The 25,254-nt window shown below is 40.1% G+C and overlaps 1 protein-coding gene across 2 annotated transcripts in view; it reads left to right on the top strand.

Annotated features, from left to right (window-relative positions):
* Positions 1 to 2,367: 2,367 nt before the first annotated feature.
* SHQ1 (SHQ1, H/ACA ribonucleoprotein assembly factor) overlaps positions 2,368 to 25,254 on the top strand; it is a 38,666-nt gene continuing 15,779 nt past the window's right edge. Inside the window, exons 1-11 of one of the 2 annotated variants that reach the window (XM_077184610.1) lie at positions 2,368 to 2,436; positions 4,532 to 4,714; positions 5,157 to 5,221; positions 5,678 to 5,800; positions 6,578 to 6,726; positions 7,393 to 7,505; positions 9,378 to 9,505; positions 14,097 to 14,251; positions 15,517 to 15,570; positions 17,397 to 17,520; positions 20,169 to 20,289. In XM_077184610.1, the coding sequence (XP_077040725.1) occupies positions 4,572 to 4,714; positions 5,157 to 5,221; positions 5,678 to 5,800; positions 6,578 to 6,726; positions 7,393 to 7,505; positions 9,378 to 9,505; positions 14,097 to 14,251; positions 15,517 to 15,570; positions 17,397 to 17,520; positions 20,169 to 20,289 (1,175 nt within the window). In that variant the 5' untranslated portion in view covers positions 2,368 to 2,436; positions 4,532 to 4,571. Of the gene's footprint in view, positions 2,437 to 3,553; positions 3,573 to 4,531; positions 4,715 to 5,156; positions 5,222 to 5,677; positions 5,801 to 6,577; positions 6,727 to 7,392; positions 7,506 to 9,377; positions 9,506 to 14,096; positions 14,252 to 15,516; positions 15,571 to 17,396; positions 17,521 to 20,168; positions 20,290 to 25,254 lie in introns of those variants that run through there. The other variant, XM_077184611.1, reaches the window with a different exon arrangement.

Here is a 25,254-nt window from a genome sequence, read left to right as displayed (position 1 = left end):
TGGTGTCCCAAAATGTACTTTGCCTCAGCATCAGTCCAAAGGCAATGAACAACTACTCTTTCAAGAGTTTCATCCAACTCAGATTGTGGCCAGATATGAAAACGTAAATTACTTCATGCTAAGAGAAAATAGCAATACTAAATGAGAAACTACAGAAAAACCACAATGCATGAGCATATGCTCTTTCCCAAGAATATACAGACTATAATAAAACCCTACCAAACTTTATACTTAATGAAAAAGAGTACCAGTGGTTGAAATCCTTGAGCTGTTCAAATGTCTGATTTTTGTATCATCAATACAATCACTTTCTTCTCCAGATGTATCAATTAGGCCCTTTTAGTAATTTTGTTTCGGATTACCATTTCCAAGGTTGCCAGATTTACTCATTATTATTAGCAATGTAGAGCCAATTGTGCTTATCAATTGCAAAGCTTCATGTTTCTATTTCTCAAGCAAACAGCAAGTTGTCCTAATTACTTGCCCAAAACATTGTAGAAAATGCATTTTAATTCTTCTGTGCTCCATTAAATACATGCCAGCCAAATTCCCCTCATCAGAGATGCACTAATAGATGTATCTTTGTACATTTCCAAATAAAACTTTTTCATTGCAGCTCTAAAAAAAATTCAGTGTGTATTTTACAGAAGAAAGCAATTCTCATTGCTTAGAGATGCTACTTCATCCTTTATTTGGATGGAAGAGCAGAATGGCTGATGCACCACTTTCTTCACTAAAATCAATATATAAATAGTTCTGTTACAAGGAAAGTATTAGCACAAAAAAAAAAAAAAAGAACAGGCTAGGAGTTCTTAGGCTCTAAAAATATAATTCTGAGGCAGTCTTGGAAAGTGTCAGTGAGACAAGAATTAATTGTCAGATGAAACTTCTTTATCTTTCACAGGCTTGTCCTGCAAATTTGAATTTATCTAGAGAAGATGGTGCCTACTGGTTCATAATCCAGCTTCCTGTCCAATATACTTATTGCAGATTACTTTGTAAGGTCTAAAAGTTAATTAGTGCTGAATTTCTCTGGAAATGCATCAAAGTTTCTGAGGACATGACTGAGGCCTTGGTCCAAAACAAATCAGCATCTGAAATTAGATATCATTAACTTCTTAACATGAAAAAAAGCTTTTTATATGCCATACATCTTCAATTTCTGCACGTGAAAAACTGGGATACAAGGAAGTTTAGGCTAAATATTAAAACCATCCATCAATTTTAAACCAGTGGGGAGAACTATCTATTTTGAAGCAAATTACTTAATTTTTGTGCAGTATTTGAACTGCTGGTTCAGTTCAGTACATATTCAGTGGATTTCCAGTGTGCAGGATTGTTTGTCTACTTTTTTTTTTTTTTTTTGAAAGAAAAATTTATTAGGAGAGGTTACATAATTATGCTTTTTCCCTCCAGGAGAAATATTTGAATGCATTTCAGAGGGGGCAGTAAGACAGTCAGTAGCATTTTAAAATATAGAGAATTATCTGGAACCAGAATACCCTTCATGGTCCAAAGGCAGAAAAATTAGATGAATTCTACATTAGGTGGTACATTTAACAAATTACACCTTTAAAAAAAATTAAATAAATAAAATTTTAATAAATGTTACATTTAATTATTTTAAAAGTAATTATTATTACTTTTAATAAATTACTGCTATTGGATCTTCCTGTTCTCCTTCCTGCTGTATTTGTTTTGATCCATCAGGATCTGTCCCCTGTTCACCCTGTCAGTGTTTGCATTAATCCAGTAGCTCAGAGGAGCTTTATGTGTTTGGGAATTCCTCCTCTGACAGTGCTTGTGGGGTCACTCTTCTGTTTACTCATCTTGCACCTTATCTGCAGCAAAGGAGAGGACAGGGGAGTGTAAACATAACAGAAATAGCACAGGAATAGTGCTGGATTAACCAGTGGTGTCACAGAAAAGAAACAACCATCTCCCCAACACACTCGAGTTCCATTTCCACACTCGAGTTCAATTTCCACACTTCTTTAATGAAAAGCAGCTGCTGAAATAAAATATGCTCAGTCTGTGTACGATGTTTTATGCAATCGCAGGAAAGAATTCATTCTTTTCATTCGTCCAGACGACGGATTATGATTTTCACCCTAAACGACCTAGCTTTACACGGCCCACATCCGTACTGCCTGCTAAACACTCCCTTTCCAACAACTCCTGCAAACATCAGGAAACTCCACCAAATTTACGGGCAGCAAGAATTTGCAGCAGATCTTTGACTTTCTACACGTTTCCCTCAAAAGACCAGAGCTATAAACACCGAGGGGCAGAGCCCGCCGGGCGGGGTGGGAGGCGCTGAGGGGCAGCCATGAAGGGAGCGCCTGTAACGGGGCGGGCTCGCCCGTATGCGCATGCGCGGCTCTGCCCCGGTGCGGGCGGGCGCGGGAAGTGGCAGCCGGAGCGGCGTGGGGCTCAGTGAGTGACGCGGGCGGGCACGGCCGGGGCTCTTCCCGGCGCTATTCCCGGGATTTTCCCGCTGCTAGGCGCCTTCCCCGAGGGCTCTGTCCCCTTGCAGGGCCCGCTGCTGGGTGGCTGAGGGAGGGTACGGCCGCAGGTCGGCGCGTGGCCCGGTGTGATGGCACCGGCGGGAGGCTGTGTGCAGTTCTGGGCTCCTGAGTGCAGGAAGGAGAGGGAGCAAAGATGATGGGGGGTCTAGAGTATCTCTGATGGGGAGAGACTGCAGGAGCTGGGCCTGGTTAGGCTGGAGAAGGGAAAAATCAGATTAACGTACATAAATACCGCCAAGAGGTGTCAGAGCATGGGACCAGACTCTGTTCAGGGGTGCCCAGCGGTAGGACGGGGAGCAGCGCCCGTTAAATGAAACACAGAAAGTTTCTCCTCAACGTGAGGAAGGACTTTGGCATGGCGAGTGGCAGAGCGCTGAGCGGCTGCCCGGGAGTGTTGAGTCTCCCTCTCTGAGGCCATTCCAAGCCCACCGGGGTTCCTGTGTTACCGCTTCAGGTGACCCTGCCTTAGAGGGGTCCCCAGGCCCCCCCAAACCGAGCAATTCTGTGTTTTAATGCCGAGCCTCGCATGCTCCATCCCTGACCCTGCCCTGCTCCCTCTGCCTTGCCCTGGTGCACAGGAGAGGCTGGGAGATGTGATTATTTGGGATATCTGGCGTCTGAGTGTTGTGTCCCAGTGGTCCCTCAGCTGTGAGATATCAGAGGTTTGTGTAGGACTCCCCCAGGAGGGGTTTGGGGTGATTAATTTGAGCCAGGGATGCTCCAAGTGCAGCAGGAGCGCAGGGCAGGGAGAGCTGGGCCTGGTTTGGGGGCTGCTGTTTAATTACGGACCTCTGACTGGGGAAAATAAAAATGCACACTGGCAAGTCATCCCTGAGAGTCCAAATGAGCTCTTGGGGTTTTGGTGCCTCTTAGCTGTGCTTGTGGTGTTGAGAGAAGAAGAAAATCCACAGGAAGGTGTATCTGGTGTTCAGGTGTAGGTGTTCTACGAGCCAGGTGTTTCCTGTTTAGATACAATTCCTTAAAACACCTGGCAGCCTCAGCCTGGAATGGGTGGGAATGTTAACCCTGGAATCAGGTGATATGGTAAAATAGGAGCTTTTAATATTTTTATACATGCCAAATAAGGCTAATTACCCATATGAGAAAAAGGATGCTCTGTTAATTTAGCCTTGTTAATGGTTAATGATTTCTGGCTGTTCATAGAATTATCAGAATGGGATATGTTAGGTAAAGGTAACTGAAAGTGAGTGAAAAGTAGTTATTTCCCAAATAATAGTTCTGTTCTGGTTATATTTATTTAAATATTTAAAATAGTTTTGGTTTAAAAAGCTAATTTCCAAAACTGTGTGACCTTTTGTAAACACACCTTCCAAAACAAACAAACAAAAGATCCCTAAACAATCCATAACTGGGTTCTAAATTAAACATCAGATGAAAAGCTATTGAAAGGTCAGACAATTGTATATTAGGTAAATAGCACTATATAAATTCCTTTTCTTGTGCTAAATATGTACACATGCCAGGTGTATACATGCATATGGTTCTGAGGGATGTTACCTAAACTGCCCTTGAATCTGTTGCTCATATTCTGGCTAATATGTGTGGGAATACAAAACACAGCTCTATTTTTTGGAAGTATTACTTGTTTTTAGGATTTTTTTAATAGTGGTTTGTGTTCAGTTCACTAGAGAACTGTAAAGGTCTAAGATCTGCTATGTGTGAAATTATAAATAACAGTTAGGGAAAGCTGGCAAGTTTTAGAACTGAATTTTAATGTGGTTTTCCCGTGGCATGTAACAGGTGTTTTCCTGTACTGCAGCTCTACATTCATTTGTTCCATTAAGGTGCAGAGAGGTGGTTCCTTCATGTTTTTGATAACACTTTTATGCTGTTGTTGTTGTCATCAGTGTTTTCTTCTTGAGCACGTGGAGGATAATTAATGTGGCAATCTGAAAAGTTCTTACAGAATTTTGGAGATACATCACTTGCTCTCACAAATTGAAAGCTACAATAATCCTTTTCTTCTTTTCCTGTTTCTGCAGGGCCACACAAGCAGTGTTTGCTTTTCCTGCTGGATTCATCATGATAACTCCAGCTTTTGAACTGACCCAGGACCCGGATTTCCTTACAGTAAAAATCAGAGTGCCCTATGCCAGAGCTTCAGAGTTTGACATTTACTTTGAAGGGGAAGATTTCAAATTTTATGCTAAGCCATACTTTCTCAGGCAAGTAGTGGAAAAAGTTTTCAAAAATTGATCTTCATAGTAGGAAATGAACTTAATTTTGGTCCCTTCAGAATGTTCTTCATCTGCAGCTTTTGTTCTGTTGACTACAGACAGCTCAGTTCATGCAAAGATGTGGTTTTTTTGGATCTGGCCTCTTTGTTCCTAGGCATTAAATCATGTTAAAGGGAGTTGAAAGAAATTCTTTTCTAAATTTACTGTACAATGGCTTTTTAACTGTAGATGGCCAGACAGCTCTCTGGGTGTAAATTCTGTAGAGAGGAATCCAGGGGGATTGAACTGCATGGATTGCATTACTGTAAGGAGGAGTGTAGCTAAGTCCTTTGTGCTGCTTTTGGAATGTGCCTTACATTTTTATAGGCTGAGACATTAACTTGCAGAATTAGTCAGGCTTTCAGTGAGGCATCTCATTTTTTGCCTGCAGATTGACACTTCCTGGAAGAATTGTAGAGGATGGCAGAGAAAAAGCATCTTACAATACAGATGAAGGTATTGGTATCTATGTCAAAAAATGTTGCTATTTCCAGTAATTTATGCTGTAAAACAAAACAAACAAAAAAAAAGAGGTAAAGCAATAAATTTGTTGCTTGCAGAACCTTTATTACATGGCTTAAGACAATAATCAGGTTGGTGAATGTAGCTTCTGTGGATTGTTTGGTGTAAGGATTAAAAATTAAATAAAGCTTGCTTTCTTCTGTTGGTTTGTGTTTATACAATGTAAGTCAGGAGACTTCAAGTAGTTAAATATTCTCTTTCATGTTTTATCATTAAAATCCTGAATTGTTATGAAAAATAAGGCTAAAAACATGCACAGGGATCATTGAAAAATAAAATGTTACCTGCATGTGTCCTACTTCCTCTGAGCCTTTCTCACAGAGCAATAATGCATGTTTGCCTGTCTCAGCTATTTTAATGCAATAATTGTATTCCCACTTTTTTTTTAAGGTACTTTTACAATTCAGTTGCCCAAGGAGGTTCCTGGCCAATATTTTGAGGGGCTGGACATGCTGACATCGCTTTTAGCACCAAAGAAATCAAGATCAGCAAAACCTTTGGTAGAAGAGATGGGTATGACAAAATCAATCTAGTTTATACAAGATGATACATGTGTGTAATGAAACAGTTATTGATCTATAGAGGGATACATGTAGGAAAGTACAATATTTTCATTATTGACTAGTCCAAGGTATGAGAAAGGTGTGAATAAATAAAAGTATGGATAAGAGTAGAAATAAAAATGTTGCAGATCATACACATGTCAACTTTAGGGGTTTGGTTATGTTTAAATCTTTCCAAAATATGCTTAAAATGTTCTTTAAAAAATGCTGATGCTCTGTAGGGCTTTGTACCCCTCTAGTGGCTGTAGAACACACACACAGTTGAGTCTTCTGCTTTCTACAAACTACAGCTGGACTATTAGGTCAAGTGAGAAGCTAATTAAAACCACAGGTTCTGTTGCATGTCTTGCTTAACAGCAGTATTTAACAGACAAAAATGTTTGGCTGTCTCTGATTTTTCAATTCCTGCCTTAAATTATCGATAACATCACTTAGGTTCTGTCAGGGTTCTCTTAGCATCACATGCTGATCTGGTTGAATTCAGTGGAAGATTCAGTATTTCAGTCTGAGGGAGTGCATTTAAAATTTAGTGTTCCTGATGGTCATTTTTGAAAGTTGGGGAGTTTGAAGCAGGCTTTGTGGGTTACAGATTTGTATCACCCAGTGTTGAGTGAGATTTCTTAAAAGATGCAGTAAATTAAGAAAGGCAAACACCAGCAGCACAATAAACCTTTCAAGGAAATAGTATTTTCTATGTAATAATTTTCTTTTTCTGACCATGCTGTAGATACAGCTGCCTCTGCTGAGCTGTGTGAAGAGAATGAAGAAGAATTTGACTGGGAAATGGAACAGATTCCTTATGAAGAGAGCCCCCCACCCCTGCAGCACCCCTATGGATTTGGGAATTTGCGCTCAGGGGTGTTCCAGAGGCTGCAGGTGGGTGCATTTCATCTTCTCCTGTCCTAGAAGCTCTGGGTAACTGTGTAGGCTTCCTTGCTCACAAGACAACAGCTTCTGAAAAGTGCAACTCAGTTTTGTAACTCTCTGTATGAATTATAGTGTTCACAGGGCTTGGAGCAGGATTGCTGTTTATAAATAAAGTATTTATGTTCTGGTTGGACATGAATGCTGCTTTATTACCATGAAATTTGTGAAGAAATACGTTTTCCATCAGGAAATGGGATGGGAAATAACTACCTAATGATGTTTAAAAGGGCACTGCAATTGCCTATTAATGTACAGCCACTTCAGAGAGTGAGAGTGTTCTCAAAAGTCACAAATGGTGTGTGATTCTTGTCTTTGTTGGGGTTGTGTGCTTTTGTTTAACATTGCAAATTTGTCATAATGCAAAATAACCTCCCTGTCTTATGATAAAATGGCCTAAATAGACTTGATAATATCACGAGTTCTAAGGAGCTTCAAATAATTGCATTTCCTTGGAATTTTGACGTTTTATTTGCATAGTGGAGCCTGAATTTGGAGATTGAAGCTTTTCTAGGGATTTCAGTGCAATTCTGATAGGCATCCTACTCAAATTCCTCCTGAATCAATCTTGTGTGCCATACCAGAGGCTTGATTGTAGAATTTTGTTGCCATGTGCAGGATGAGCTCAGTGATGTTATTGACATTAAGGATCCAGACCAGACGCCTGCAGAGGAGCGGAGGAGGAGACGTTTGGCAGCTGAGGCTGCCAAGTTTGAGCCCGACCATTACCTGTGAGTACTGATTAGTCCTGATTAACTTCCCCTGGCCAGCTACCTCTGAAACACATTCCCTTCTCACAAATGATTGGGCCTAGGATCACTTCTGGAAAGAACAGCTTTCCTTTTGTCTCATCAGAGCAGGCCTTAGTGGGTATTTTGACACTGGCACAGAACATTGCTCATTTGTTTTGGGGTTACTTAATTGTTTAATTACTCTGTGTTTAAGGGGAGCTGCTGTCAGCTATTGCAGAACCTTGTTTCATAAACTTCATCTCTTCAGCAGCTGAGCAGCCACTCCCTGCTGGCATCTTGGGTTGACAAAATCAGAACTTTTTTTCACCTTGTGAAAGGATTAATAAGCCACACTTGTCTAAGAGGGGGAATTTGAGTTTTGAAGCTATAAAATTTTGTCTTTGCTACTTTTGTTTTTTTTCCTTTATTATGTGAAACTTGTTTTACAGCAGAATGAAGAAAATGTCCAAACCAAAACTTTGTTTCTTTTATGCTTCATTCCATGTAGTGAGGTGAAAATGATTTTTGTGCCTTTCAGGTTGAAATATTTCAGGCAACTTAGGTTCAGATACATAAAATAAATGAAAGCCATGAGATTTATTAATGTAATTGATTCCTGCAAGGTGGATCTGGTGGGAGAAGAGGGTAGTCCCCAGTGAGAATTAGTACTGTGGTGTGTTTTGTGGGGACAGGAAGGCTTAACCCATTTTGGATTATTTCAGAAGGTAACTTTGCAAACCTGGAATTTTTCCTCAGTTGGATATTTCAGAGGCATCCTCATGTCTTCCTGTAACTCACAAAAAGCAGAAGAGCTTTGTTGAACTACATTTCACTAGAACTGAAGTAGTTCCTAACCTCTAATGGGATGCTAATTGCAGTAATTTCAAGTTTCAATTTTAGACTCTGTGTTCTGGCCTGGTAGAGCTACACCATTTAGTTTAATGGCTGTGTCTTGGTTGTTTCAGAACAGATGATACCAGCCTTTCTTCAACAAAAGTTGTTTTCCTGAGGAGAACAGAAGCTCTGGTAGAAATGGGGGCAAAACAACTGTTCTGTTGGCCTTGAGGAAAGTGTACCCTGGCTGAAAAGTTGCATTGACATTGAAGGGAGGCAACAAAAAAATCTGTCAGTGTGAGAGGGAAGCAGATTGCATTCTGTGTTTAGGTTTTGTGTGGTGATGAAGAAGGTATTGAGAAATTTCCTGTGAGTTTTTTTTTTTTTTTTAATTCTCAGTATTTATACCATTGCTTGACTTGAAGAAAAAGCTCAGCTGGTAATAGGAGGCTTAGAACTTGAATCCTTTAGGATAAATCCTCCCAGAATTACTAGATTGAGATTTTTAGCACAGTGGCTTTGTGCTGAGATGGAGGTGATCTCTCTTCCAGAATTCATGTACAACTCTTCTTTTTCCACCTTGCTGCTGCATGTCCTTGTTCAAGTCCATCCCCATCCCTGCTTCACCTTTACCCTTCAGCTGCATGACTTCCTCCCAAAAAAATTCCCTGGCTCTTAAGTGGGAGAGCTGCTCAACAAAATGATTGTCTGAGAAGCCTTTGGAGTGTTTTCCTTCAGCTGCATTCAGAACAAATCAGGTTGGTTCAGCTTCATGTGATGCTGCAAGCTCATTAATCCCTGGGCTTCTGGGTGGCTCAGGAAAGGTGGAGGAGGTAAGGAAGGAATAGTGAAACATAGGAGAATATTGTGTTTTTTTAGATAATTATTATTTTCTGCTTTAAAGTCAAAGAACATATTTCTAACATGGAAAATAACCTGGGGCCAAGTGAGATGTATTCTATGGATGTGTTAATATCTACCCACATATAATATGAATTGAAATAAATAGCATATGAAAGTTCTTTTTATTTTCCCTAGAGCTGATTTTTTTGAAGATGAAGCTATTAAGCATCTTTTAAAGTACAAGCCCTGGTGGATTGATGCTCATAAAAAGATGACAGCCTTGCAGGGAGGAAGTCATCAGGAACATGACAGTCCTGCATTTGGTGAGAAAATATATATATATAAAAATATATATATATACACACATCTGTTGCTTGAATGATAATTGCTGTGATGCCATGTTATAGCTTATTGTTCTTAAAGTTAATTTATTGCTCTATTACATTTAATATTTATTACTTTATTGCATTACTTTATGTGTCTCAGAAACTTTTTTAGAAAGAAAACTCACTGTGTCCATTTGGAAACCTAAAGGGATGTTCCAGGGTGAGTAGGTGACCTTGTGGGAGCACTGCTAGCAGATAACTGAGGCTGCCTCCCTGCACACAGTGATTACAGAGAGCACTGCAAGTTATTATTGTGCATTTTCTCCTATTGTTCTTTGTTCATTTCCTATGTTGTATGAAAATCTGATATTCCTAAAGCAGATGATGATAATCCCTTCACCAGGGGTTCTCAGTGCACTGATAATACCTGCACTTCCCCATTTTCTCTGGGAGAAAAATAGAATTTGGATAGATGTTGTGTGTTTTACTGTGAATGTAATCTGATCTTCATTCCTGGTGTCTTTTCAGCCTCTGAAATTGTTAATTATGTCCATCATAAACACTTGATTTAAAAAGCAGTGGACAAAGGTACAAGAGGCTTGAGAATACAATAATGAGGGCTTCCTTTGTTTGTTTTTATCCATTCACTCCTTAGTAAATGAAACACTACTCCTGTTTGCTTGGCTTAAGGAATATAATTAAAATGAAGAACCACTGGATGATTTTATTGATAAGGAATGTTTCTCCTCCAAATTGAGGTACTGAGGAAAAACATATCTGTTGTTGGGTTTTAGGGTCAGAAACAAGGAAAACTCCTCAAAAGTCTGGCAAGCCTGCTAATGGAAATTACACAGAAAAAGGGACTTTTTAGAAAGGATCCAGAGAAGGGACTTTAGAAAGGATCCAGAGAAGGGACTTTAGAAAGGATCCAGAGAAGGGACTTTAGAAAGGATCCAGAGAAGGGACTTCATAAAGGATCATCTTTGCTCCAAACCATTTGTTATAACAGACACCTATTTCCTAAGATTGATCCAAAAAATCTCACCTTCATGGGGTTGAGTGGAGAGGCTCATGCTGTTTTGTGAATCTTGAGGAAATTTAAGTACCAAGAGGGGCAATCTGGAGTTTGGGTGATGTCAATGCCAACAAAGCCACCCTTTTCCTTGGAGAAACCTCAGTTTTGGTAACATTTGTGCTGTTTGGATAAGTGACTGAAATCAGTGGAGGCTCCTAGCCCTGAGTGAGCTGTGCTGAAGGAAACCACCATGAGAGGGAGTGCAGGTTCTACGTGAAGGTCTCCTGTCAGTGGGAATGCAGAAGGGCAGGGGGTGCTCCAGGCTGTTCCAGCTGGGATCTGGGCATCAGCAGGACGTGTCCCCTGGGGGTTTACATTGCTCTACCCAGCCAAGGGAATGGTGCACTTAATCAGCAATTCCTCTCTGTCCTGTGGGAAGGAAGGGTTTGGTTTTGAATGAAGACATGTGGCTCCTCAGGTTAAATGTAAAAGTGAGTTTATGGTGGGAAAGAAACATAAAAATTAGCAGATTCTTTAAAATTTTATTTTCTTTTTCAGAAACACTGAATAAAGAGAATTATTTTTTTTCTTCCTTTTCCTGGTTTACATTGATGTCTTTTCAGTTGTTATCTTTATTGGTTTCTTGGAACCAAAATCTTGATTACTTTTGTCTTTATAATGTCTTTGGCTGCAAGAAGTAATTAGAAGTACAGATGGCCTTTTTTATTTTTTGCATGACATTGCAATTAACTGAAGATTTTCTTTGGTTGATTACTGCTCTTATATTTATCCCTAGTTATTTTCTCTTTGTTTTTACATCATCAAGTTCTTCTAATGTCTCATTACCAAGTTTTTTTTCTCTTTTTGGTTCATCTCTTCTCATTAACATTTAAAGTTTTCATCTCTCTTCTGTCCTTACTTTGAATCTATTTTTATTTGACCTTTTTACTTTTTCTCCAGCTTGTGTGCATGGTTTGTGTATTTTGCCTTTTTAAAATTTTTCCTTATCCCAAGTGTCTTTTCTTTTTGTCCTTTTTGTACATCTTACTGTGCATTCTCTTGTTCACACTTAAAATGTCTCATTCAAGTCAAGTAATACTCCATAAAGCCTTATTAATTACACAGCCTTTCCCATGAGGGGATAACATTTTTGGAAAGCTTCCTTGCTGCTGCTGCTGAAGTTTACATTAGTGTCTTGCTTCTACAGATTCCAGATGAAAGGGTTTGTATTTTCTAACAGTCACATTCAGCTTGGTTAAGAGTTCATTTTTATTCTACTTCCGATTGCACTACTGTAAAAAACTCCTCTTTGGGCAACACAATAATCTTCAAAGGCTCAGGCTGACATATGTATTTAATCTAACATTTATATGCTCCAAGGATATCTTATTTTGTTCAGGGTAACCTCTCATGCTTACAGTGACTGTTCTCTTTTTTTATTTCTTTATAGAAAGAGAAGCAATTTCCTCTCAAAGTTCCACCTTTCAGTAAGGCTTGGCTCAAATATATGCCATTACTGGTGGATTCATAAGTTTAAGATGGATTACTTCTCTTTTTTTATCAAATTTCTGTCTACCTGCTTTGCTCAGTTTTCAGGCCTTTGCATCTTGTGTTCCTTCCTGGCTCTGCTGCAGAGCAGTTTTTGTTATTTGTGAGGAAATTCTGCTTTTTATTCACACAAGACTCCTAATGATTGGGTTCCACTGTAAAGTATCTCAGGTCTTAAAAGGCAAGATAAATATCAATAATTAACTTCATTCTGACTAACCTGCTCTCTTCTGCCTTCTCCTCCATCTGATGTTGCTGATTCCTTAACCTACAGGGGTAGAGGCACACATTTAAAAACCTTAAAATTGGAACATAATATTTCAAGTTTAAAGAAAAAAAAAAAGCTAAGGAAGGTTCAGTTCTGCTCAGTTCTTCCCCTTTGGGAGAGCTGTGGGATTCAAGACTTGGCTTGACAGGATCAGAAAGTGAGGCTGTGCTCTCCCCAGCAGATTATCAGAGGTGCTTGCTGAGCTGTACTTTGCTGACTGCCCACTGAGTCAGCTCTCTGTGTGGGTCCAGCACATTTTATCTAAGTGCCCCTAACACATTTAGAGCTGAAGTGTCATAGGAGTCTGGAGATACAGATCTCCCAGTGATTTAAGTGGTGTTATCACAGTGTAAAATAGCAGTAGGGCTGTAACAAAACACCCTCTGGCTGTCAGACCTCATCCTCCCCTCAGAGATTAAACTCTGCTTCACTGACACTGCTACTGGAGGACAATTTGAAGTATCTTCTTTTTTAACATGAGCAATGGCCAGCTTAAAACAAGTAAAAGAGGTGATTAAAATGTAAAGGTAATGTCTGCAGTCTCATCTGTCAGAAACTTTGGGAGATGAATGTCTGACTCCTTTAGATGTGGGTATATTAACACACATTTATATTCTGGCATGGTTTTGCCACTGGCAAATACACAAAACAATTTTAAATCAAAGTTACAGAAAAACTTGCCAATTTAGCTTACTTGATAAGTAGCAGCAAGTGCTGCTTTGCATCAGATTAATACTGATTGTGGTACAGATTGTTAGCTAAAACTTGGCAGTGTAAGTGTACAAAAGTGTACAGGCTTAGTACAGCAGAAATGTAATTACAATTTTAATTGTTCTGATAATTTCACACCATGTACTTGGAAGTACAGGGAAAACAAAGTAGGTGGTGGTTTGGACATGTTAATAATGAGTTTCAGGCTTGGATAATTAATTTTCAAAAACTTGAGGCAATTGATAGAATTTTTTTTTCCAGCATTGAAGTATTTTCTCAGAGAAAGATATTTTATTTAGAACACCTGGCACTTTGCAGCAACTTAAGGAGCATCTTGTAACATTTACCTTTGGGAATTGTCTAGTCTACATCTTGTAATAGACCTGGAATTTCTGTGTTTATGGTCCAGTTGTAGATGTTAGGATGCTTCAGAGTTTGAATTTTAAAGGAACAAAACTTTACTGCTATATTTCATTGGGGGTTTCTTTGGTATTTAAAAGTGAAGTGTGGTTCATGTTTACACTGAAGAATCAACTTATAAAGAAATTTACTGATAGAACAGAGATACATCATGTATAGTTGTGATTCAAGGGGTGATACTGACCTGCTTAGCATGAACAGAAAAAACAGAGTTAGAACTGCCATACTCTTTCTTAATTGCCACTTGCCTCTGGATTTTTGTCCCATACCATTGTGGGCTTAGGATCCTCATTTTACTTGGATCCTGATTGTGCATTTGTCCCTGTAAGATATCCAGGCATCCACAGAAACCCTTGGCACCTGGGGAGGGTCAAAATCATCAGTGTGTACATGCAGTGCTGTGCTGGAGCTTGACATGGAAATGAATATATCAGAGTTTAATAAAAATGAAAAAGGAAAGTAAGAGTGATTTAGGCTTTTTCTTGAGTGCTTTTTCTTGAGTGCTTGGTGCCTTGTGATTAGTTACACGCTCCTTTTTAAAGACACTATTGAGGTAGTATTCCCACCTCTTAAAGTGAATGTGCCAGCTTTAAATTCATAATCAATTATCCTTTTACTTTTTATAGTTGTCTTCTCTGAGGCAGAGAGAGAGCAGATGAGGAAGTTCACAAACAAATCTTTTCTTCTGGATAAAAGGAGCCGTCGCCACGTCTATCTGGGATTAATTGATATTCTTCTGGCATATTGCTACGAGATCCGTGTCAATGAAGGGGACAAGAATGTGAGTTAATAAAAGTAAAAAATATAACATGTTTTAGGAACTTAGTGCTGGACCCTCTACTGCCATTTAGGGAACTTACCTTTTAACATGAACTTATTCCCAGGCGTTAAACTTAGGTGATGAAGTTAAAATGTGAGATTTTATATCTCTAGATTTGGTGCACATGGGGATTAGTAGGATTTCTAAATACCTGTGTTCTTCTGCAATAGCATTGGAATGGGAGAGATGTGGAATAGCAGGGGATTTCAGACAATTCTGTGCAGTTCTGATTTCTGTATCTTGGTTTAGGCAAATTTAACAAGTAATTGTTCTTTTTTGTTCTGTGTGGATACCTTGCCCTCTTGGGATTGCTTCCCAGATACAACTCTGTGCCTCACATCTCCTGTGCTGATATGAACCAAGGAGATGTGTTTTCAATGCTTTTAACCAAAATATTGGCACATGTAATCAAAGCCATTCTGGCTTAATCAGACTCACACACAGGGCATGGACTGTAGCATGACAAGCAAAGTGTCCAGACCTGCTGATTCACCAGAATAATCTGGGATTGTGGTTGTGTTGCATGTTAGAGCTGCACAGAATTGCAAATCTGCCAGGACCACAGTTGTGCAATTCCTTATTGGTTTTGCAGTAACTGTATGATGTGTGTGGAAAACACACTGGGGTTTTTTCTCCTTTCCCCCCTGCCCTTTTTTTTCATTCCTATTTAATAGGAAAACCAAGACATTCAGGCCACACAAATCTTTACTAGAGCCAGGATTATAGATCAAGGCTTTCTGGCTTTTTGCCCCAGTCATCCCACTGGACCACACTTCCACTCAAATGCTATGAATCTGTCACATATTAAGAATAATGACATTTTACATGTACTGCTGGCTTCAGGACCCTCTCTGCAAGCCAAAAGTCTTGAGCTGTTTTCATGAAACAAGGCATTTGAGCTTGGCTTTTGTTGATTCAAGTCTCTGTTGCTTTGTGCAAAGGGACAGAATTCCACTAAAATACCATTTCTCTGTGTATTGCTGTTGTATTTTAAAGATTTTGTGCATAGGCTGGATCATCCTGCTATGGGAAGCAACTCAGTTATTTAACATCTGCATTGCAATATAATTTTTAATGCTGTCCTGTGGCCATTTCAATGCACATAATGTAATTACTGCTTCTTATTCACAAATGTTCTTAAATTGCTGCCAGAATGTTATCTTAAATAGTTTGCCAGCAGTGTTGCATTAGATAATACTTGTTTTACTGTCTTCTGTTAAAATCAGGTTGAATCATCTTGGAACATCAGGAAACTGAGTGCAGCATTGTGCTGGCTGGAGGTAAGGTAAAAGTAAAGTTTTGTGTTGTGTTTTTGCTGGGTTACTTGGGGTTTTTTTTGGTGTTTTGTGTTGTTTCTGTCCCAAGTTTGCTCCTTTAGGATTGAAGATTGATTAATTGTATATCCTGTTTTTAATGGTGCCAGAAATTGGGTTCTGGGCTCCAGAAGTTATTGGGCATGTATTGCTTTACCTGTCCCCTTCTTTTCAGCCTTCCTCTTGGAATAATAAAGGTTGGAAAAGACCTTATAAATCCCCAGGTCCAACCATTTCCAGCACAATCACCACACTCACCATTAAACCATGTCCAAGTGCCACTTCCCTGTTTGAGCTGTTGCACATCCTTTGGAACCAGCAGAGATGAGAGGAAAGCCTGAATTCCATCTCTCCCCATTCAGGTTATTCACTGAAAGCACCCAGGCCTGTGCAAAGAAATTGTTACAGAGCTGGGGGTGGAAAGGACTGGACCTGGCCTGAAACCCATGAATTCTTAAAATGCAGGAAGGTGGAAAGGCCTGTCCCAGCCCTGAGCTGAGTCTGCTGAGCCCAGTCTCACTTTGCAGGATCAAAACTGAAACTGCACAGGATTTCTGGGTCCAGTCCTTCAATCTCTTCCACTAGTGCTGAATGTTATATTCAGTTATAACTTGTCTTGTGACAGCAGGTTTTCTTTTGAGTTCTGCAGTAGCAGGTTACAAAGAGTGCAGTAAAAATGCCCTGTCTTAATTCACAATATTTTTTTTCCATATCCACATCCTAACATAGTGAAGGAGTTTTCTGCATGTGCTTGCCCTATGATAGAGCAGTTCTTGTGCAGCCAACAGTGTATTTCACACCTAGAAAACTCACAGTCCTGGCACCAAACTCTTAATAACTATCTCTGTTAGACCAACCATTAGGGCTGGGAGTTTTCATCATTCTGTACCAAAAAAAAGCCTCAGCTCTGGTTTGTTTGAGCTGCCTGCCATTTTCCTGGCCATGACATGAACACACCTTAGCCTCTAAATATTCAATCACAAACCATAAATGATTTAAATGCTTGCTGGTGATCCATTAAAATGAACAATGGGTTGAGGTAGTCACAGAATGCAAAGAAATGCTGGCTGTCAGCAAAGTGCTTTTATTAATTTTAATAGATTGAGAGTTCAAGATGAAATAGGTATTTTTTTTTTAATTCATTAATAAATGGAGCATTTTGTCTTGAAAAGTGAAAGCTGGAAGGGAAATCACTTTTAAGAAAGTCTTTAATAACTCCTTAATGCCTCTGGCCTGAGTAAATTAGGTGTTCCTCACTCATGAAGGAGGACAATGAACTGTTCTCCCCAGGCAGGTATATTTATCCCTGTCTTGAATATCTAGAATTTTCATGAAAAGCAGAGTTGTGTATCATTTTTCAAGATCTTACATGTACACATGTATTTGGTTAATATCATATGGATTTAATTTTCCTTTATTCTTAAAAGGCTTTTTATAGCTTCTCCTTAATATATGTAATAATGTGGGACAGATGTAATTTATTGCTTTAATCTAAAGGATGGCAAAGTCTTGACTGAGATGTTTTATTCCCATGTTCTCTGTTTTTTTTTAACCCCCAAACCACTAAAATGTACAGGACTTGTGTTATCTTGCCATGCAAACTCAGTGTGCAGTGTCTTGTTTCTATTTAACATGTACATTTCCATATCTATTCAAATACAGATTTTTAGAGTAGAGGCATAATAAATCAAAATGTGCTTTTTGGTTTTTTTCCTCTTCTGCTATGGCTTTTTTCTTTAAAGGAAAACAAACAAGCACACAGACTAATGGAGATTTTTCCCTGATGCACACAGAGTTTCTCCAGCATCCATGATGTCCTGGTATCTTTTGGAAGGAGAGTGCTGTGCTATCCCCTGTACAGGCATTTTGAGCTGGTGACACGTGCCTTCAGTGACACAGTCATGATTCTGCAGCTGGGTGAGTCTTTAGGGACTGGAAGTTCCACAAATCCATCTTTATACCTTGCCTTGTTCAAGTTACCTGCAGCTTCTCTATTTAGCATGAGTTACTTCTTTGAGAAAAGCATTTGATTTATTTTTTGGACAGAAGGATCACTGGATTATTTTAAATGCTTGTGAGTTGCAGGATTAAAAACCCACACAAATGGCAATATTAATCTTTGCTATTGCCAAAAACTGTTGCTGATTGAAAATCCCATTGACATTATAACAGTCAGGGAGTGAAGTTTTAAGGGGAAGATGGATGCTGTCCCTCCTCACTTATCTGCACTGCCTTATGTTGCTGTTCATAAGTGTGAAAAAGAAAATTCTGTGATGCAGTGCTGGCAGCCTTTTCCTGAGGAGGATGTAGTTTGTGTGAGGTAAGAAATTTGCTTTTATTTTAATGTCACAATGGAAAATGGTGTTGCAGTGAACATTCAGTGATCCAGTGAAATATTGCCTGACTGGGTAAGTTACTACCAGGATATTTTCAATTAAAAAGTTTGTAGATTTCTTTCCTTGTGTCTCAGAATACTGTTCCATTAAAAAGAGAGAAGAACAGCAAAGTTCAGTTTATCTTTAGATGAATGCTCCTCCTTGAAAATGTGGAAAAATACATAGAAGTCTGTGGGGAAAAAGAATGTAAAATAGAGATATATGACTTAAACTTTCCTTCCAAATACACGGGATGAAAGCTGGTAGAATTTCATGATGGTATAAAATCAGATTATCATATCAAATGGTACATACAGAGCTGGGGTCAAATTTTATCCTCATTTTGAAATAGTCTGTGGGAAGAGGCCTGGATTCTGAGTGTGTAAAATTCAGGTTTCAGGCTGTTCAGGCAGCTCTCTCAGCAAGGAGCTCCAGAAGGATCCAGTGATTGGCAGACACCTTCTCTGGCTTTCCTGTTACACACATTGGAAGCTTTTTTATTCTAAACACAACTAGTGGGGTTTTCTGGATAATAAGGAAGTAGCATCTGCACATAAAGAGCAGTTTATTTATTGATCACTATAATGCAGAGCTGTAACTATGCAAAAACTGTTAAATATCATGGGCCCGTGTTCTGAAAGCAGACATTTGATAGTTTGCCTGATGCAGGATTCCCTGTTTCAAGTCTGGCAAGATTTGCAGCCTCTCATTAGAGACCCATCAAGATACTGTAATCCAAAACTTTGAATTTATGAAGAAAGACATTTTTAGTTGGGAATGACTGTAACATTCACTGATGTACATTGTTACTTGGCAGATGAGTAACAGGAGTGGATGTTGGAAATGGTTTGGGCTGACAGCTTGACAGCTGGAACCTGAAAAAATCAGCAAAATTTTAATTCCACACATCATTTCTTTGTGAAAGAGCACACTTCTTTTTAGTCAAAATAGTGATGCTTGACAAGCATTGATGGGGATACAATTTAAAAGTTATTAGTTATATTTGGGGTTGTAGGTTTTCTTTGCTGACTTGGTTTCCAAAACCAGTGGGCTTTTTCTGTTCTGTTTGCCATGGCTTTTTGCTCTCTCCATTCCTCCTCCTTATTGCCATCTTCCTCCCCTTAAGCTTTCATTCTCTGGCTGTATCTTTTTTCAGCATGGAATTACTTACAAATAAGCAAACAAATTTTGTGCTTGAACAGCAGGGGGAGTTCTGATCTTTTTTGTTTCTTTTTTTTTTTTTTTCCCTCTCCTCTAAATCTGTAAAATGAAATTTCATCCCTGTTCAGGTTTCATAGCCTGGGAGGAGCCAGCCTCTTGGGAGAGGGTTATTAGATTCCATTTGCAGTGGTGGCTGTTTTCATTTGAATGTGGGTTTTTTTCCCCACCATTAAACGGTGAAAATAATTTTTTTAAGTGTTCCAGCACTTAACCCTTTAGCAACTGTCATCAGAAAACTAAGGGGGGAGATTCCAGCTAATTGGAATGCTGCATAGGAAGGAAAACTCAAACTGACAATGGGAGGTTTTCTAGTTGTGGACTGAGAATACAGTAAAAGATTAAAAATGTCTTTATTGACTGTGTGTCAAATAGCTCCTTTCCTGAACATGAAGTGAGCTTTTTCTTTCATTTTGCCAAACTATTCTGTGACTAGCAGAAGTAGGAGAAGTTCTCCCTAATTCCAGGCCCTGCTAGGTAATCCTTCCATTGCCTCTCCCAGTTCCACGTGCCTGGCCCTGCTGTGAGCTGTGTGTTCCCAGCACTGGTGTTTGTGCAGGCACAAAGGGAGAAATGCTCGTCTTGAGAGAGATGCTGGGCCATAACTTCTTGTTATTTGTGAGCTCCTTTTCAGCTTAGTTTGTTTCTTTTGAAGTACAGTGCCCTGCCTGTGTGTGCTGCAGTTTGGAGCTGGGGGAAGGGGCTGCTTCAGCTGTGGAGAATTACACGCATGGCTGGGCCTGCAGGCTCTGGTCCTGCAGAGATTCCTGCTGAATCCAGGGCTCCCCATCCCCAGGGATGTGGATGCTGGAGGACACAGTTACAGGGCTGCTGTTCCCAGCCTGGGAATCAAGCCCAGTTTCCAAGGAGGGCGTGGATACTGTGGTTATTAAACCCTCAGGTGGGAGAGGATAAAGATGATCTGTTATTGTGAATTTCTTGTGAATCACAAAACCAAAAATCTGTTTCCAGGGAAAGCTGCAGTGCTGAAGTGTCTGCTGGACATTCACAAGATTTTTATGGAGAGTGACCCTGCTTACATCCTTAATGATCTCTTCATTACAGACTATTGCATCTGGATCCAGAAAGTCAAGTAAGTTCTTTAGTAATTGCTGATGTGGGAAATGTTTTTAGCATACTTCATCTGTGAACAAATATCAGTAAAATAAATTCTGTCTCCTATATGTGGGAATATGATCAGTTTCTTCATTTAGTAGCTGTGTCTGTCCAGCAATTCTTGATACAGAAGCAAAGGCATTCAGTGCATTTTTTTTTTTTAATACAGGGATGCCATTGGAGAAGGGAGGGAGGAATTGGATTTTAAGTAAAAATGTGAATTTTCATTAATATATTAATAGGGGTTTTGGGGGAAAAAAACAGCTTGTGGGGATTTCTCATTCTATTGTGATCTTTCCTATGAAGATAAATGTTTATGTAGCACTTCTGTAACTTCAGGATAAAGGCTGGAAGGAGCTTCCAGTTCACAACTGACAGCACATGCAAAGCATTCCCAGCTGCATGGAGCATTGATTTATGGGCTGTAGCAGTTGCACCAATTGATTATTAACACCAGAAGAAGTGTCACAAATCCCCATGTGCTCTGTGCTCCTGCAGCTCTCCCTGGCACTGTGGGAAGCTTTGGCTTCCACTGCTTGAGAGGAAAGAAGGACTTTGCCACCTCCAGACAAAACCCCTGCACTTCTGTCTCACCTGTGTTCTTTTAATGGACTCAGCATGGCTTATTCCCAGAGTTTTGGCTAGTTTGCAGCCAGACTGGTTGGAATATCAGCATGTTTTAATGGCTTAAAACCAAAAGTACCAGTAGGAAAACAGTGGGAAGTGGATTAAATTATTAAAGCGACCTGCAGGTTCAAATCTTACTAAGCTTTATATTGTTCTTGTCAGATTTACTCTGTTTTTTTTGTATTATTTTTCCTTCCTTCTTATATCTTCACAGCCTTCTCTGAAAGCCACAAAAGGTGTGAGTTGGAATAGGCATGACTAATATACACACAAAAAAAAAAGTCATTGTCTATTTGTTAATACAGCAATGCAGACTCCTGAACCAGTGGCTAAAATAGTCTTTGTATTTACCAGGAGACTCTGGGGGATAAAACATCTGAAGTGCACAAGACAGTGAAGGGGATATAGAGAGAATTTGGTAATAATTGTGATCAGAAGGGGGAATGAGGCAGAATTGAGGCAGCCTGCACAGGCTGGTATGTTGAGGTGTGACCTTAGCAGTACTTCTTGGAGAATTAAAGACCATCAGTTCACAGCTGTTCATGACGGTTTTTAGATGTTGGTTCTTATTCTCTGTGTGCATTCAGTGACTCTGTTCCTATAGGTAACAATATATATAAAATATAAAATGCTTTAAAAAAATTACAGGAGTTTCCAAATATTTTGATTCTGCTGAATTCCTGAAACAGCCACTTCATTTTACACTGTCAAATTTGAAGAGGCCTTTGTCAACCACACCTGAAATGTGTGGGAAATTCACCAGGTACAGGGAAATTCAGGTTGAAGTTGAGTAGAAAAAGTGCAGTAAATAAAGGAGAAAGTTATTTCATGGATCTTTCACAGAGAAATGAGTCATTAGGCAGTAATATCTCTGCTGCCCATATCAATGAATATAATGACTAGCAAGTCAGTCATAAACCCAGTTTTCTTTAAATCCAGCCCAGGAAAATGCACAGTAGCTATAAGTGACTGATAGATTAACACATTTCCTCCCAGACTCTCACATTATGTCCCAGTTAAGCAGAACTGACAGCTGCTGGAAAGAGGGCAATTAAGCTATCTTATTGTCAGAGTGACATGGCACAATGGCTGTCTGTCATTAGGAGAGCAAGAGAGAGAGAGAGAGAGGAGCTGCAGAACCCAGTCCTATTTTTAGGCCTGAATCAGGACAGCATTTAAGCATATGCTGCAGTTATTGCTGTGCAGTTCAGCAGTGTTTGAAGTTCAGCAAGTGCACAGGGAATGGGAACACTTGGTTTTGTTCCTTTATGTTGAAGGGAGCAGCTCAGCTCACTTGTCACTCAGGACATACCTTGACAGGGAGGTGATTTGTCTGTTCAAGGCAAGGGGTCCCAGCTCCCCAAGGTGAGGCACCTGCAGAGCAGAGTGTGGGGCATCTTCCCTTTCAGGGATGAAGGTTGTGACATCCCTCTGGGAATTCCCTCTGAAGCACTGGCACAGGGTGCCCAGAGCAGCTGGGGCTGCCCCTGCATCCCTGGAAGTGCCCAAGGCCAGGTTGGATGGGGCTTGGAGCAGCCTGGGACAGTGGAAGGTGTCCCTGCCATGGCAGGGAGGTGGATTGAGGAGAGCTTTGAGCTTCTTTCCCACCCCAACCATTCTGTGGTTCTGTAATTGCTGTTGTGGTGGAAGAGTTTTGGGGGGGAGAAGGTGTTTATAGATGTTACTGTGGTCTTTCAGTGTTAAAGTTATTTCCACCTCCAGTCAGTCTGGATGCTTCCCCTGTTTTGCTTCTTAACTATTATTTGCTCCATCAGGCTTCATTAACTTCTTTTGTCTCCATTTCCTCCTGTCCTTTTGTGGCTGAGGATAATCTCAAAATCCATGGAGGGTTTTCCTTTTCTTCTCCTCTTCCCCTGTAAGCAACAAACTCCTGGTGGGGGGTCTCTGTTTACACAGCTAAAACAGACTGTAGGTTCATTTAGTGAAGAATCTGGGCACTTTAAAAGCAGCTGGAAACAAGCCCTTCAGCTCACCTGTGCTGGCACAGATCTCTGGGTTTAGGAAGAAAGTTTGGCACAGGCAAAGCCATAATGGATCTATCCAGTGAAAGACAGCACTCAGTCCCATTCCAGATGAAGAGAAACACCCCTGGTAGGTACTAGCTTTTAAATATGCCATGTGGAAACAAAATCCTTATAGCCAGCAGAGTGTCAATAGCTGATTACAAATTTGGTTTGAGATCATAGTTTGGCTGTGGGTAAATTACATGAATAAGTGAATGTGTCACTGGGCTGGCAAAAGGTGATTTATTTTAAACACAGTCTGTCTGGAATTGAAAATTATGAAGGTGCTGAATAAAACACACACAGGTGGCTAATAGTCAATTGGGGATGGGGAGTACAAGCTAGGTCTGGAATTCTAAGGATTTTTTTATGTGTTTTTTTTTTTTTCAGAAAAATTACTTTATTCAGGTGCCTGTTACTAAGAGAAAAGTAGATTCCAAACTGTCTTAGACAATGGAAGATAGCAGCAAGTGTAGCTAAAATGTCCTCTTTCTGCTTGCAGTTTTAAAGACAGTTTCACCTGCTTTCTAGGTTCTCAGTATTTCCCTCCAAGCTGCTTGTGGAGTGACTATTAATAATTCCATCCATTGTGTAAGGTGGCATGTAAATCCTTTTAAGTGTTGTTAGGTTTTGAAGAAAGGCAGCATGTTGCTCAGCCAAACTTATCAGAAAAGAGGGAAAAGTAAATGTTAACCTGGGTAACAAAAGCTTGACAAAGACCTATGAAGGCAGCTTGTGGTAAATCTCAGCAGGTGGTGTCAACATTTCTGTTGAAAAGCCAGATGCAGCCAGATGGAAAATTGCATCTTTAACCCCTGAGGTCATAATGACATGTCATCACTTCATTTGATCCCCCTGCTAAGTGAGCTTATCATCCACCCTGCTGTCACTTCTGTTATTGCTTTCATTTCCATAATAAAATTAAATTTAATTTGCCTGGTTTGCATGCTTTTGTTCTTCAGGTCCGAGCTTTTACAAGCCACTCTGATACATATGGCAGCCTCTCCAAGGTGAAATTAGAACTGAATTTTTGTTCTAAGTCTGAGGTTTTCTCCATCTTTCACACCTTCCTTGAAGCAGAAGGGGATGAAGGAGAGGGAAAAGGGTTTTTGGGGAAACCACTGGTTGGCTGATGGCTGCAATCTGGGCAGCTGGAACCAGGGCAATCCAGGTGTGCATTTAGTGCAGGAGAGCTTTTCCTCCCTCCTGTCAGGAGTCTGTGACCCCAGGAGCTGTGTCCTTTAGAGAAGCCAGAATAGTTTACCCACTGTCTCTTGCTGTGCTGAGGTTCCTTTGTGTGGCCTGATGTCTTTCTCCAGTGTTTTGTGTTCCCCTTTGTGCCAGGCTCTATTCACATGGGGTTTTTTGGCTGCTGTTGTACATATGTGCCTGCTGGCCATGACATGGGTGGGAGGCTGAACAGCTTCCTCCAGTCTTTGGCAGTACAGGCAGTTCTGCACCCCTGCTCAAGGGAACAGCTCCAGCCCATGGCAATTTAAAGGATTTTTACCTAATATTTGCATGCATATTTAGCTTTAAATTGTACCAGTTTAACATTTGTAAACGTGTATTATCTGTAGTCGTGAATTGGAGGTGAAGCTGTGAGTGTTCCTGGCAGTTTCCCAGGGTTTGGTGCTCTCAGTATAGAATCACAGAATGGTTTGGATTGGAAGGGACTGTGAGGATCATCCAGTTCCAACCCTTGGCCATGGGCAGGGAGACTTCCACCAGACCAGCTTACTCATCCAGCCTGCCTGTTGTACAGTGGTTTTTTTCTCATAGTTTTATAGGTATGACATGCACAGGAGAATGTTTGATCCCATGTATGTTTTTCTACTTTTTAACTTGGGATAAGATGATGAAGATCATTGTTTGTGTTGTATTTTGTAGTAGCTTCAACACGTGCAGTGAGGGAGAGCTGTGAGCTGAGGCAGCTGAGCTGTTAAATTGCCTTGCTGTGTTCTCTGGAGCTGTATCTGCAACTTGCTTTGTTTTATCCTTCACAAATACTTGCTCTGCACCCTCAGACAAATGTGATGGTGCTAATTTTGGTGACTGTAGGTGTAACATGCCAGTTTGAGCATGGACTCCTTGATTTAAAGCGAAAACCAGGATTCCTTGTGGCATTTCTACAGTCTCTGTAGAGGCTGCTGTCTTCATTGGTACCAACTAATTTAAAATCAGATATTCCTGAGTGTGTCATATTTGCTTCTCCTGGTTTGCAGGTGAGACAGCCCCTGAAAGGTGGGCTGGCCTCATAGGTCTGTTTTCCTTTTCATCTCCTCCTTACA

Source organism: Agelaius phoeniceus, chromosome 11 (genome assembly GCF_051311805.1).
Source record: "Agelaius phoeniceus isolate bAgePho1 chromosome 11, bAgePho1.hap1, whole genome shotgun sequence".
Classification (NCBI taxonomy): Eukaryota; Metazoa; Chordata; class Aves; order Passeriformes; family Icteridae; genus Agelaius; species Agelaius phoeniceus.
This window is presented reverse-complemented; position numbering and strand designations above follow the sequence as displayed.